This window comes from Dromaius novaehollandiae, chromosome 3, assembly GCF_036370855.1.
Source record: "Dromaius novaehollandiae isolate bDroNov1 chromosome 3, bDroNov1.hap1, whole genome shotgun sequence".
Classification (NCBI taxonomy): Eukaryota; Metazoa; Chordata; class Aves; order Casuariiformes; family Dromaiidae; genus Dromaius; species Dromaius novaehollandiae.
In genome coordinates, this window is record NC_088100.1 from 99,264,754 (window position 1) to 99,279,592 (window position 14,839).

Genomic DNA, 14,839 nt, shown 5'->3' on the forward strand with positions numbered 1-14,839 from the left:
GCAGCCTGGAAGGCTGAACTTTCAAGATCTTCTCACGATGGCATTTATGAACTGGATTGCTTCCAACTTCTTAAAGCTCAAAGGCAGGGTCCTTACAACACCAAACACTATTACACTGAAGCCTGTAGCCTCAACTTTTCTACAGCAACTCACCTTAATTTCAAAAAGTCTGAGAAAGCAGAAAACAGGGCAACAGTCATCTCTCGAAAGCAGATCTGACAACGGGCGAGATAAATTTTTTTCCAACAGCACTGTTCCAATTAGTTGTCCGCCACATAAGTCTTCAGAGTGCATCTTCCTACTAAACAGTGCCTTCCTTCCTGTATTAGCAAGGGCAACTACTTTCACAGCGAGAATACCAAAGGAGAATGTCTTGCCTTCTTCTCCTACTGTAACTCATCCCCACAACTTGGATTCTTGTCAGTCTTTGATGAAGTTTTAAAGGCATGTACTGAGGCAATAATTAGTTGATGTCACTCACAATCACTTATCAGAATAACACTACAGTAAAGTTTTCCCTGCTGGAAATTTCTAGTGAAGCTGCATACACACAAGGACAGACAAGGAAAGAAAAAGAGAGTACTAGTCAATGAAGGAGGAAGTTATCAATAATCCCAATGAGTTTTTAAATCCAGATATCACATCAAAGGAGAGCTTTAAGAAAGTATTGAAGAAGTAGGTATTTGGGGGTGGGGGGGAAAAAATCACCTGTCGGATACAGAAGCACTGATTAAAGACGTGTGAAAATGAACGAAGGAAACAAGAGATGATCACCGCACTGAACTAAACACAAAAAGGAGAGGTGCAGTAAGACATGAAAGCTATTTGTCTTTTGATTGACAGAGAAGCAGCTGGGGGGGATGTAAGACTGTACACACAATACATAGCTAAGCCAGATCTTTACAGCAATAGTCCAAACGAATGAGAGCAGGACAAGATCAGACTGTCAAGCTGAAAGAAGAGAATGTTACAAAGATTCATGGGATGCCAGCTGGACTTTCAACTGCATAAACTGCAGACTACTTACCTGGATTATACTACAACAATTCAATGATTAGTTACTTAGGCTTTGGTTCTTATGCTTTTGTTAAATTGCCTTCACCACTGGGAGCATCCGATGCAACTGTTCACTTGCCCCAGTGGAGCTACCTCTCCCTGACTTAAACTATTTGAAAAGCTAAAAGCAACATGCCTTCAGCAGACAATTCCTAAATATGAAATTTGTTGTTTAGCCCAACACAATCTGTATCAGTTAATAGATAAAAAATTTTCTTGGCACTGTCTTTTTGCCAGAATATACTTAATACCTAAAGGTTAGGCAGCTACAACTTGCTTTTTGCTTCAGCATTTGTGTTTGAAACGCTGTGTTGTTACCTTCATGCATTTACTAGTGCAAGAAATCTTTTTCAGAACAGAACAAGCAGAAATTGAGAATATTTTTATCTTATTTTCTTGAAATTCTCTCATCCTTCACATCATCTTAATTAGATACTATGTTCTTCTGGACCAGGTTCATGTGTTTGCTTACAGCAATTTTTGCCATGGGACAAAATGAAAAAGCTCCAATTAGTTGCCAGCCACATAAGTCCTCAAAGTGCATCTTCCTACTAAACAGTGCTTTAGAGCTTACATTTGCACCTATTTAGGTGGAGAAGCTCTGTTAGTATTTGTTATCAATACAAAGCCTTCCAGAAGTAAAATTGCCTACTTGGGTTCAATTCCATGCTGTAACCAATCCTGAGTTCCTACTGATTTTACTGCGATCAGGGCTGCCAATTTGAGAAAGTTTGCAAGTGAAGTGGCTCACTTATACATTTGGTCCACTTTATACGTGATACCAAGTAGCTATCTAGCCTCTAGTGGTTAGCGTGTGATGCCTTCAGAGAGCTGACATCTATTCTAATGCAGAATTCTTTTTGTTCACTACTTTGCCTTTCCTAAGTAGCAGCTTCATCAGCTCACACAATAGAGGCATGAAAAGTACAGCCATTTTAGCCCAGTGCTGCAAAGGTTTGCATGCAGGCTGAAGTACCTACATGAAGATTCATTCTATTAAGATGAGACTATCATTGTACTTAACCTCTCACATAAACCTTTCAAGGCAGCCAGGATCACAACACTCATATTTACATTCATATCTTTATTCCCTTCCATTTACCATGTTAAAGGGGGTCAGTTCCGAAAAGATTACAACAAATCTTAATTTTGACCAAGATTATCAGAGCAGATTTGAGAACTGAAAGACTTGGTCTCTGGCACAGGAGACCTCATGAAAATGAAGAAAAAAAAAATCAAGCCAAATTTTGACATGTCAGAGAGACCTGAGGTGGAAGTGGCACTCCCCAGCCTCAGCACTCTACAAAAGTATTTTTATGTTAGTTCCAGGATGGTGATATTAAGAGAATGTAATTTTAAAAGAAATGTTAAAATTAACAGGTTACAGCATACAGTAAAATACAGGAACAATTTTTAATCAAACATCTCAGATTTCTCACACTAAGAATACAAAGTCAAAATGCATGTGTTTTGTTTTTCCCCCAGACCACTGAAATCTGAACAGTATCTGGATTACACTAAAACCATTATTAGTATTCTGAACACAGTGGATTAATGAATGAAAAGTAGTGCTGCTCTAGAGGGAAAGGGGGGGGGGGAAAGAGATATTGATTTACTTTTATAGTGTAGCTGTGCAAGCTGTGGTCCTAACTCTTTCAAAAAGTTATGCATATGCTTCACTTCTACACAATACAAGTACAAAGCGCTTGATCTCAGGCAGCCTATCCACACTACATCAGAAACTATATATTAAGTGTTTATAGGACTGGAGCCTACAGAGTGCAAGAACGCTTACTACAATGGAATAAGGTATTAAAACTGGCAGTTCATGAGGAAAGCATGCAGGGACTATGTTGTACAAGCAGCTCCAAAAACAGTGGCAAGAGCAGCAAAACACTTCTTCAGAAAGCCTGTTTTTCAGTTTTCTAAAGGTTGTTAATAAATACACCCATTCCACTGTAACATTATATATTCAGACAGGTTATTACCATGCAGTGTCAGTAATACGAAGGGTTTGTTTTCCTTCCCCCAGATAAACAACTCCATTAATAAAATCAGTATAAGTTTCAATGTGAGAGTGCTCACATTAAAACAATTCTATACAAAACTCTGTATAAAAGCAAAATTTTAAAAATCTCAGATCTTTAAGGAACTTTGAGGAAAGGAGTTGACTAAAAAGTCAAGTTTAATCTGAATATTTAGATTTTCAATGAATGCTTTCCAGCAGTTGGAATAAGACTAGTTTCAGCTGATCTTCGGACAGATTTGTCCTAGTGAGTTCTAAATGTTGTTTGTGTGTTCCATCTCCAACTGAGATGTCTACTTGGAGATTTTGGGCTTACTGTGAGAAAAAAAAAAACACACATTCCTAATATAATGAAAACAAACCCATCAACATACTACATAGGAAGAAAAACCTTGTAAGTCATATTTGGAAATCTTTTTATACAACACACTTGCATTTTCTTGATAAATCCTTCTCAAGAAAATATAAAGCATATCACACTGTTTTAGCAATCCTTTATTGAAGATAACAAGTTGGTTATGTTCACTGTATTGTATGAAACATCACAATATCATACTGGGAAGGTACTATCAGTACAGGGTTGGACCAGAGCAGACAGTCTGAACAATAAACCATTTTGCATTCTTCATTCCCTACCTTTTAACAACCCCCCCAAAAAAACAGTAAAGGGACAAATACCTGTTAACATCATCATTTAGAACACTTTAACTTACAAGGCTAAAATCTAATGAATAAATAAAATATACTGTGGCAATAATCCTCTCTAGACCAAAAAAAAGATCAGATACACAGTGAATCAAAATGATTGGGAAAGCTGGCCTTAGGCACCAGTATGACAGAGCATGTGGTTTTTACAGACTCACCATGGGGATAAAGTTACAGAAAAATACCATGAATTCCATTTCACACAAAACCAGTTGATGACTGTCATTAGCTTAAAACTACACACAAGGGCAATTACATCCTCGCTGAAACACAGTTTAAACAAATAGGAAAATGTTTACAAGGCATCCACAGCATGTAAATCATGTACAGATGGATACATTCATTGTTTCCCCTCCCCAATAGCTTTTATTTTAGATAAATACTTTACTCTTCTCCATTTTCAGCATTTACTGGACTCATTACATGCACAACTCAAAGAAGTCAGAAAAAAAGTCAAGGTTATTGCAAAAATAGAATTAAACTAAGAATCTTCAAGTACCTTACATGACAGCCACTCTGTACCATGCCCATTGCTTATAAAATGAAAGGTCATTGAACCCATGAAAATATCTCTAATATTTTCTTAATTTAAAATAGATAATTTTAAGTGTATTTATAGTAATCTCAAAGTGATAATTTGAACTTTGAAAATAATGCAAACAATTAAAAATTATACCCATATTACACAAGACTTTCGTCTGTATCTTAAGCCAAGAAAAAAAAAAGAAACTATAGAAAACCACATATAGAACAAAAAAAATCACAATTTACATTATAATAAAGGCAAATTTTCAGCATTTTTTAAAAAACCTGCAGCTGTGAGAGATGTCAAAGCAAGTCACTAATAGCTATAAATTCATCAGTTTGGTTTTAAAAGATTTTCTCTAGCAAGAGTTTAAGGGTGTGTTGTACACATGCGTAAAATTCTTACTGTTTTTAGATGCCTAGAATCTTCATATATTATTGCCAAATACACTTATCTTCAAGCAAGCAGTAGGCAACATATCACAATTTGGACACCGCAGGGAAACCTAACGGTCTGGTAATACAGGTAAAACTGGAAAATTAAAAAAAAAAAAAAAAAAAAAAAAAAAAAAAAAAAAAAAAAAAAAAAAAACACACACATCTGATAGCATATTGCCCAATTGAAGTTACTTCCAAGCCACAGAGATGCAAAGCCTTCCAACTCGGTAAAGTGAAATAAGTAATGTCTCATACAATTACTTGTACTCTTTCATGCTTATATGTTGTAAATCTCGTTAAGCCATACTGTATCTTCAGAGTACAACTACAATCCCATGCACCTCAGGTACATATACTGATCTGCTGAATCATTCCTTCCTTCCTTTTTAGGGCCAAAGTTCATTACAGATGTAATCAGTATGCCTGAGGCTGGTAAAAATACTGTAGTACAGGCAATGCTAAGAGTGGCAATATCAGAAAACACAAAAATGAACAAATGATGGAAAATTCTAATATCTTTCTGCCCATTTCACAAAAGTTGGAAATCCACCACAATTTTTCCCTTGTATTGAAGAAAACTGATTTAAAAGGTTTTTTTCCCCCTTTCAGAATCAAAAGCATTTTAGTAGATTTGTAAGGCTACCACGGATCTTCTAGATCTCCAGCACCCTACAGGAAAAGAAGAGGAGAAATATTACTACTCACCAAAACAAATGGAAACATTTTGTTGCATTTTGGATTTAACTGGCACAATTAACTAGAACACTAGCATCAAAAAGATGACAAATTCTTTTTTTCCATACTTGCCCACTTCCATGCACAAAATTCTTTGTTCCTAAGTCTCATGAGGGAATTCACTTTCATAAAAACATGAACCCAGTAAAGCTATTATAGCATAAAAACAAATACTACCTAAAACTGTATTAAACCATAGCTATCAAGAGATACTACTACAGAATATGGGGGTGGGGGGGCAGCAACCTATAAAATACTAAAAAAATTCAACCCTTAAAAGTTATTCCTTATTCATGGGAAATTCACATAGGATCCTTTTCATTACGGCAGTGAACTTCATACTTATTTGGACAGACAATATTTTTGTGCTAGTGTTGGAATATGAACTTATTACATGGCACAGAAATTCCAGTGTTAACTTATTAGCAGATTACTACTGGCACAAGAATTCCAGTATTAACTTATTAGCAAATTAGTTAATCACCACTGAAAATTCTCAATATTATCACTGACCTACCCAAATGCATGTGCATACATGTGTTGAACACCGAAAGACAGGAAAAAGGATTTGGTGGAAAGTAACCTCAGGTAGACTGGCCAGTTCATTCATTTATATTGCTCATGTTTGACTTGCAACTGAGAAAAACTGCCCAAACACAGGATTAATGATGAATGTGTCAAACCCAAAACTACTTGAATACTTGTAGAAACTAGTGAACATTGTAAGGAGTTAATATCAAGGGCTATGAGAAGTTTCAAGTCATGTCAAGATGATAGCATTTCCAAAAAAGGTTAAGTAATAAACTGTTTAAAAGACTCAATATGCATACAGATATTATTCCACAGCATATTCTTTATTTTCACTTAAACACAAGTTATTAGAACTTGACACTAGGTACTAATTCTAAGTACATTTTCATTTCTGGATATAGGTTATGCTACAACCTGGAAAGTAACAAGAATACAGTTTTCTAGAAAACAGATATTCATGATGAACAGTGGATACAATCTAAATTGAAAGAATCACCACATTTAATGAAAAATAAGTGATTTAACCTAAGACGTGATAGTTTTTGTAATTCTAGTTGTAACAAACTATATGCAATTCAAATACAAACATGCAGGATGCAGCATATGGTGCTGGGGGAAAAGGGTTGAAGAATTTGCATAATTCAATTAATATGAACAAAATATGTATGATTAAGATGTGAATTACTTTACAGTTAGCATACATGTACTGTCAAAATTATTAAGAAACTTCTTACAAGAAAAGGGGTTTTAAATTTTATTTTTGCATTAGCATGTTAGATTCCTATTGTTGGCTTCACAGGATTTAAAAACCGGTATCTTGAATAAAAAGTTAACCACTTCTTGCTACGCAATATAAAATGCAATTACTACAATATACCATAGTTCTTGAACTTCTGAGGAAAGAGAACTTCATATAAACAATCTGTACAAATAATCAACAGTAAAAACAAACAGACTTCTAGGGTAGACGTGACAAATGTTGAGCTATAAACAAAGGAAAATACGCCAAGTGAAGAGAAGTGTCAAATCTGCTACGTGAAACATATAAAGACATCACATCTGTTTATCGCCCATCTCATTCATCCCTGAATCTTCACGTGAGCTCTGTGTCTCAGCAAGGTGATTCCCAGATTCTGTGGGGGTGTCTGGCAGAGGGTCACTGGGTCCAGCACGATTAGCTGAAGTAGATGCTGTAGCTGATTCATCAGTGCACTCTTCTCCCTGCATCTTAGCTAGCCTGTAACTAGTCAGCATCTCTTCCAGAAGGTGGCGGTAGTTCCCCCTATGATTAATTCTCATTTGCCTGAGAGCTTCCACCAATTTTCCCTGTGTTCCACTTTCCTCGGCTTCGCCAGGGTCCTTTTTTTAAGATTCAAGACCCCAAAAAAATCAGTAGTTAAACTAGGGTATTTTAGAAAGACATTTAAAAAACATTTTTTTCTGGCTGAAGAAACATCAGCTTTGTCATATTTAAATATAAAAACACCTTATTAGCAACACCGACCTTGTAAAAGAGACAAACACGGATTTTTTTTTTTTTTTTACAGCATGATTTCAAAAAGAATGATACTTATTAAAACAGCATTGACAATCATTTTAATTTATTCTGAGTCAAGCAGTGGCAACACAGTACTTCCTCCCAATCAACTTCATCCTGGTTGTAATTGTCTTTCAGTGCATATAGCTGGCATCCTCCCCACAATTGTGGTCAGTCGTCAGATGGTGAAAAATTTGAACATTTAAACTTCTTTAGCCACCAGGTCAATATTTTCAGTTGTGAAGTTTTGCACAGACAATAGCAATACCATTCTGTGAGAAGTGTACTAAAAACAATAGGTAACTCCACTGCTAACAGTTTAGCTAAAGCATCACATCGAAAGAGCTCAGTGAACATTCCCTAGACATTAAAGGCCCAATCTTTGTGTGCATGATGCTGCCACGAAAGAAACAAGCAGTTACCTATCAGCACCTGGAGTGGTGGTGTTTGAACCCTGTAACATCCTATTTTTGGCAGACATATCTATCCCATAGAAAAATTAACATATAGAATACCTAGTTAAGCTCAAATCTAAACGCACATCACAAAGCCTGAATACCGAGCACTGATTAAGGAATGGAAGTCTCCTCTGTAAACCACGTATCTGGCAACAAACTTTCAGTTAAGTAGAAGTCGGAAGGGTTTTTTGTTGGTTTCTGCAAAACAGACTCATGCCTCTGTTACAGTGCTCTGACACTGATACCAGATATTTTAGAGTGCTAAAGCCATACTGTCACTCTGAGAGAATAGTACATCTTAAATTATTAATATCTAGGAAGTTATCAAGCTAGAACTAGATCAGTGGAAGCTGGCAGCTTTTGCAATACATTAGAGGCAAAATCCAGACTGCTTCTCACGCTGACCTCATTTTATTGTTATCTACTGCAAAAGCTTGAAAGGCTACAAGCAGTTCAATCACTCATCTACAAGCTCAATAGCAGCATTAAGACAGTATCTTGGGTTCACAAAAATTACAAATGCTATAACACTGCTGGAATAGAAGTGCCAAGACTGATCAGCACAGTTTAAGTTACAGGGGGACAGTTTTACCACAAAAATGAGTATTACTGTGTACAAAGCTATTCCATAAAACTTAATTTATTGCATAAGGACGTATGTACTTCCAGTATGATCTCCTGATCCCTGACTCTCATATACTGGCATTTTCATATTCAGATACATCTTCGAAAGCTCACTGAAGAGTGAATGCATAAGTGGGAATGTTTTAGTGTCTCTTGAGTACAAAGTCAGTGAAAAAAATAACATCAAGATGAGCTATATCTATCTTATTCCCTAGATTTTGACAGAAAATGCTGCTTATTTATCTAGTAAATATTAAACAAAGCAGCAGGTCTGAAGAATACTAGCTTTTTAAATTTCAGAAAACATTTAAGTTTCATAGTCCCTCTCTCCTACCAGTTTTGTTCTGGGGTTGGCATTAGTAAACGTAGTCCCTAAACCCCTACGTTTCAGAAAATCCCTATCTTTAAAAAACCCTTTTGGCAGACTAAGGTAAATACTTTTATTCCTGTATAATATTGTATAGTAAAAGCAGTAAGCAATATACTAGCATGGCAGAGAATCCTGAACAATTCAAATACTATTAGGAGTCACAGTTAACTCGGGTATTACAGTGTTTCTGGTACTGAAACACACAACCAGCTTTGCTCTGTGTCCTGTTCGGTGCTGGGCTATTTTGTTCGTCTGCCATCTTCCTCAGTGTCAGACAATGAGCTATCCCACAGATAACAGTAGGGCAGAAACTGCCTCTTTTATACGCTATATGCTATATATACACACATTATTACATACATTTCTCACTAATGATCTGTGCCTAGTATAGAACAGGTCCCTGAAAAGCCCTGAGGACAACGAAGTGTATTCTCCTAGCTAGCATTTGCCTTCCTCAGTGTCCTATTCCAACTTATTGCTACTGACCATTGGGGGGTGGGGGGTGGGAGGGAAGGATATCCGTAGCAGCCCTTAATAACAGGATCCAATTTAGCAAGTGTCAGAGCATTGTATTAGTAAAAGCGAGGGAGTAACAGTCTTCATCAAGGCACTCAAACATAAACCTGGCTTTAAACAAATACCATTGAAATTGGTAACAACTCACTAACTTTAACATCATTCCTCATGTTTAAAGTTACGTATACATCTAAGTAGCCTAAACAACCTAGAAGCAAAGCCATTAGAAAACATGCAATACTTCTAACAAAAGTGTACTTCTGAATTTTAAGGTGAATGATTGACTTGATGGTATTGCAACAGTACAAGAGTAACAATTATTTAGCTACAAATAAATTCCTTTACATTCCAAAGAGCTGAAAGCACCCAAACCCCAATATGTAACAGATTTTTGTATGACCTCAACGGCACTTATAATGGAACAAAAAAGTCAATACGTTTATTCCAAAAGTCCCTCTAAAGAAACACTGGCAAAGCTGCTGCAGGTGAGCCCTGCAGTTCACTTCAGCCCTGCAGTTACCAAATACTTTTACTGTGGCCAGATGCCTAAAAGAAAAACCTTTAATAACTGCTTTATCCGGAAGCCACACTAGCGATCTCTAGACACTGCTGTAGTACTGATGGCTTTACTACTCAGTGTCCCACTCTACACAGGATCTACTTCAGCTATATGCTACAAAGATTTTCAGACATGTACTCAACAGAACATACACCCGAAGAATAGAAAGAAGTTACTCCAAGAATGACTAGCTTTGATGGGGCTGGAGGGGGGGAAATCTAAGTCAACCACAATGCTAACTGAAACCTTTGTAGTGCTGAGCAAAAATGAACCTTATCTAGAGAAAGATACTATCCTGGTGTTGGTTTAAATGTTTCCTGAGAGCCAATCTGTCAAGCTATTACGCTCCAGTTCACAGTTACTCAAGGTAATGGTTCCAAAGAGCTTATAATGTTCATACTAAAAAGCATGCTTTTTAAAAGGAAGTTGATCTGGTTGGTGGTGGTAGTGTGTTTGGGGGGGGGGGGGGTGCCTCTGCATGCATGTTGTTTTTTTTTTTACCCACACGTATTCATATTTTCACAATTATATTATTATTTTGTCAATGTAAAAAAAGATTGATTTTAACCTTATATAAAATCATCAGCAGCCAGATTAAGATGACTGCCACATGCAGACTTTTGTTAGTAGCAGTAGTGCTGTGTGTTATAAACAATTTTCAAAAACAAGTATACGTTGTTTAGCCCAATATAGGAAAAGAATCTTAAGTGCAAGTAAGCACATCTTCATGCTCTGCAGACTTATAATCTGTCTCCAGCCCATATTTTTAATATAAAGCTCTGCTCTTGCTTCATACTATAACAGGAACATTATTACTTATATTTCAGTTTTATTTGGAAGTGTCATCACTGGGATATACTCCATTTCCTTCCTACCTTTGCTTCCTATTTAAAAGTGAGATGTGTAGCAACATAATCACAATGTGTAGACATTTTACAGAGCTTGATATTGAGTAACCGAACATCTTCCTTCCTTCCTTCCTCTTCCCCTCCTCCCCGCCCCCAGTTATCCAGCTCAAAAAACTAAGATCACCACCATAGATAGACCTGAAACTAAGGACTGAATGAGACTAACAAGGCTGTCATGCTTTCATCACCTCGGAGATGAGGCCCACTGGATTTATCTACTCTTAGGGAGAGTGAGATAACAATTCCTACTCACTGGGAAAGTGCAAAAAGGAATTGCATCCATCGCCCAGTGGCAGCATCCTCCCCTCAAACTTCTCGGGGTCAGAATCACTTAAGACAGAGAATAAAGGTACTGACTGGTGAAAGACATCTTGCCAGAAGATCAAATTAAAGTTTAGGTGTACCTAACTTTAGATCACTAAAGACAATGATTTAGATCACTATCAAGATTTGCACTAGATACGAACAGAAGGCAAAAGTTTATAAACTGTAGTGTACTACTCAGATTTCATATTAAATAGAAACCCAAATAAAACATGGCTCATTTTTTAGTGCAATGGTAATAAGTTATATTCCTGTACATGTACTTTACTGGCTTATTTAGTTCAGATACCTCATTTCATTAAATCATAATGAATGACGTACAAAAATATCCTGAAAGTACCCAGTATCCAAAACAAAATTGTACTACATGTTAAGGCTTTCAGCAAGCTTGCACAGCTATTCAGAAATAAATTTGGACTTGGAAAAAATATACCACAAGCATAAATATGGAATATAACATTTCTAGAAAGTCAAACTTTTTCTTTAAAAAATTTTAAAATGGATGCTATAATCTTCAAATAAATCACTTTCCCCCAACACTGTAAAAGAAGGAACAAAATTACTGGTAAATATGAACAGTAGTAATAGGCTGCTGAAGGTGCAGAGTTTTCTGAAGGACTAAGGAAGCTGAAAAGAGGAAAACTTTGCAGATATCTAAAGATACAAAGCTGAATAGTACAACCATTGTCCAACTTGTTTTTTGGTACTGTTGCATAGTTTAAAGAAAGTTAGATGAACAGTGTATACTCTGTCACTCCTGGACTAAAAACCAAAGAGGAGCAAATCCTGACCAATAAAAATAGTGGGATTTTTTCCTCTGTTTCCCTACTCCAGCAGAACAGCAGCCCCTCCAGCTACACAGCTTTAACTTTAGAGAATGAACTAAGTAGAGGTAGTCAAGAGAAAAGATGACACTAGAAGGACACAAGGATAATTACAATAAGACTTTGCACCGTGAGACTGTGAATATGCAACTAATCTTTTTCAAGTATTTAAAATACAAGCTGACATCTCCCAACACCTTTCACTATAATCATGACTTCCTGACAGATGATCTTGTAGCTATCTCAGTCAAAAAACTGATGACAAAGGATTTACCAGTAGACGTATGGTACCTTTACAGATTAATTCACATAAGAAACTGTACAGTAGAAGACAACGCGTGTGCAAGTTTTTTTGTTTTTTATATATCAGTTTAACTACAACTGCTATGGACACCAATTCTTTCTTAGTAAATTTTAAGATGAACCCAATAATCAGGTTTAAAGTGACAGTAAAACATATTTCAACATAAAAATATACTTAAGTTTTTAAACTTATTAGGAACTGGGCACATGGATGTAAACCATTTTAGAAATCAGAACGGAAGTGAACCCAAAGCATCACTTTACACTGGCCTGAGATCACTGCACATAGGATACGTCAAGATAACAATACTTTTTAAAAAAAAAAGTGTAGTCAATATTAGTCTCATCTGTCATATTCAGTGAATAGATGTCTTGTACACATATAGAAGACAACAGATGTTTGCACTGTTCTACTAGATTACTGGATACTAGCCATAATACACAGCTGAGGAATCGATATGCTGACAGTAACTTCCAATAAGAATAAACTACCATTTAAAAAACTCTACATTGTTGCTTCACAGATTTGACAGAAAAGCAGTAATCAATTATAAAAAAAGCTTTCAGAACTGGGTACCACTGAAACTTGCTGTCTTTTTGAAGATGAAGTTCAGACCAATTTAGTATGCAAAACAAGATCAAAATAAACTGTATGCTATGATACACAATTCATATTTACGATACTTTACTGGCAGTGAGCTACTATTTTACTTAAAGTATAAACTATTTTGATCTTCTCATTAACAAATTAGCATAGCAATCAAAATTGGAACTTACCCCCTCATTGTCTCTGTGTGGATTCAGCCTACTGTACACAGCTTCAATAATATTACGCCTAAAAAGAGAAGTTTCAAGAAGTTTGAGCAAAATGATAAAGGATTTCAAAACATTTAGATGTTTTGCCTTTAACCTGCCTATTAAAAGGATTAAATCCACTATCACTGTCTTTATTCACTTTCAGCAGGTTTGGGGATTTAATATGTAAATCAGGACTTGAAGACTGAACAAAGCAAAACATTCTCTTACCTTCTGCCTTCCCCTTTCCACTGTTTATCCCTTTGCACTTTTAAAAACTCCAGCTTCATAGTCAGATTTTTGCCAAGATTAATGTTTAAAACTATTTTTGATTATTGCAACAAAGTTACTGCAGTAAGCTGTTGTTCTTGTCATATTTCTGGATATGAAATTAAGACACTTTCTCTTTTATTTCATATAGATGGTCTACTACTTGCCTCTAAACTTCTGAGGTGTGTTTTTCAGCACCTATAGCTTTTGAGGTATATAGTCCAGCATCTATTCACACTGTAGATACTAAAACCTAAACATCACTACCTTGATTTCTTTTGGCAGCATCATCTAAGGCTACCACCATGAAGGGCAGGCAAGATGGGCATAAAAGGATCCTTTCAAAAAAATCAAAATAGAAACAGACTTGGGGGGAGATGGGAAAGGGAAGTTTGCAAACAGACAGACACTCACAACCCAAAGAACAGCATTTACAAGAAGGTAAACCTTCTTTCTTCAAGACAGTTTTCAATATATGCAGATCCCTGATCCTTCCCCCATAAAAAAAATACATGAGAAGGGTTTTAGAACTTCAAGTTTTCTGGGATAGTGCTGCCTCTGAGAAAGGCATTGTTGAGTCAGAGTCCAAGTGAAATCCCACCTGCCTGTCCTGCAGATAACAACTGTAAGACAAGGACCAACACTGAAGTGTAGAAGAACTTTATAGGACTGAGTAACAGGACAATAAATGAAATTTAATGGAATTTAATTCTATTTAAGAGAGACATGTGAGGATGTGCAGTGCTTAATTCACATACTAAGTGATGAACTCAGAGCCAGCCATTGGGCTCAGAAGCAAGATTTTGGAGTTACTGTGCATTTTCCCATGAAGACTCCAGTACAACAATAACTAAAAAGGCAAATCAAAAGCTGGCAATTAGGAAACAACAGAACAAATGCCCTGGCACACCCGTATCTTCAATATAGCATACAGTTATGTCACTGCCTCTTCATATCAAAATGAGAATTGGAAAAAGTTCAGAGAAGGATGGCAAATATGATCAAAAGAGTTATTGACAGTTTCCGTAAAAAGGAAAAGCTACGTGAACTAGGACTCTTGAGTATGGAAGAGGCCAAGAGTATAAAAAAAAATGGTAACAATGTGTGGATAAGTACTTACTACTGCCTCTTCCAAACAAAGAGCACAAAGACATCAGATGAAGACAGTTGGAGATATGCTTAAAAACAAGCAGTGATGTCTCGATGCAACAAATTTTGCCAAAGGATACTGAGGATGCTAGAGGTTTGACTAGACTTCTCCTGAATGGAGACTTAACTTCATGGAAGAGAAATTCTCAGTGTTTACTAAATGCATAAAACTACCTTAGGCTCAGG

The 14,839-nt window shown here is 36.3% G+C and overlaps 1 protein-coding gene across 8 annotated transcripts in view; it reads right to left on the reverse strand.

Moving 5' to 3' along the window:
• Positions 1-3,559: 3,559 nt before the first annotated feature.
• Positions 3,560-14,839, reverse strand: part of PPM1B (protein phosphatase, Mg2+/Mn2+ dependent 1B) — a 72,659-nt gene continuing 61,379 nt past the window's right edge. For 6 of the 8 annotated variants that reach the window (XM_064509577.1, XM_064509579.1, XM_064509578.1 and 3 more), the window contains 2 exons: positions 13,217-13,274; positions 6,321-7,375 (listed from right to left, as the gene is read on the reverse strand). In XM_064509577.1, the coding sequence (XP_064365647.1) occupies positions 7,070-7,375; positions 13,217-13,274 (364 nt within the window). In that variant the 3' untranslated portion in view covers positions 6,321-7,069. Of the gene's footprint in view, positions 5,420-6,320; positions 7,376-7,600; positions 11,852-13,216; positions 13,275-14,839 lie in introns of those variants that run through there. The other 2 variants (XM_064509583.1, XM_064509582.1) reach the window with 2 other exon arrangements.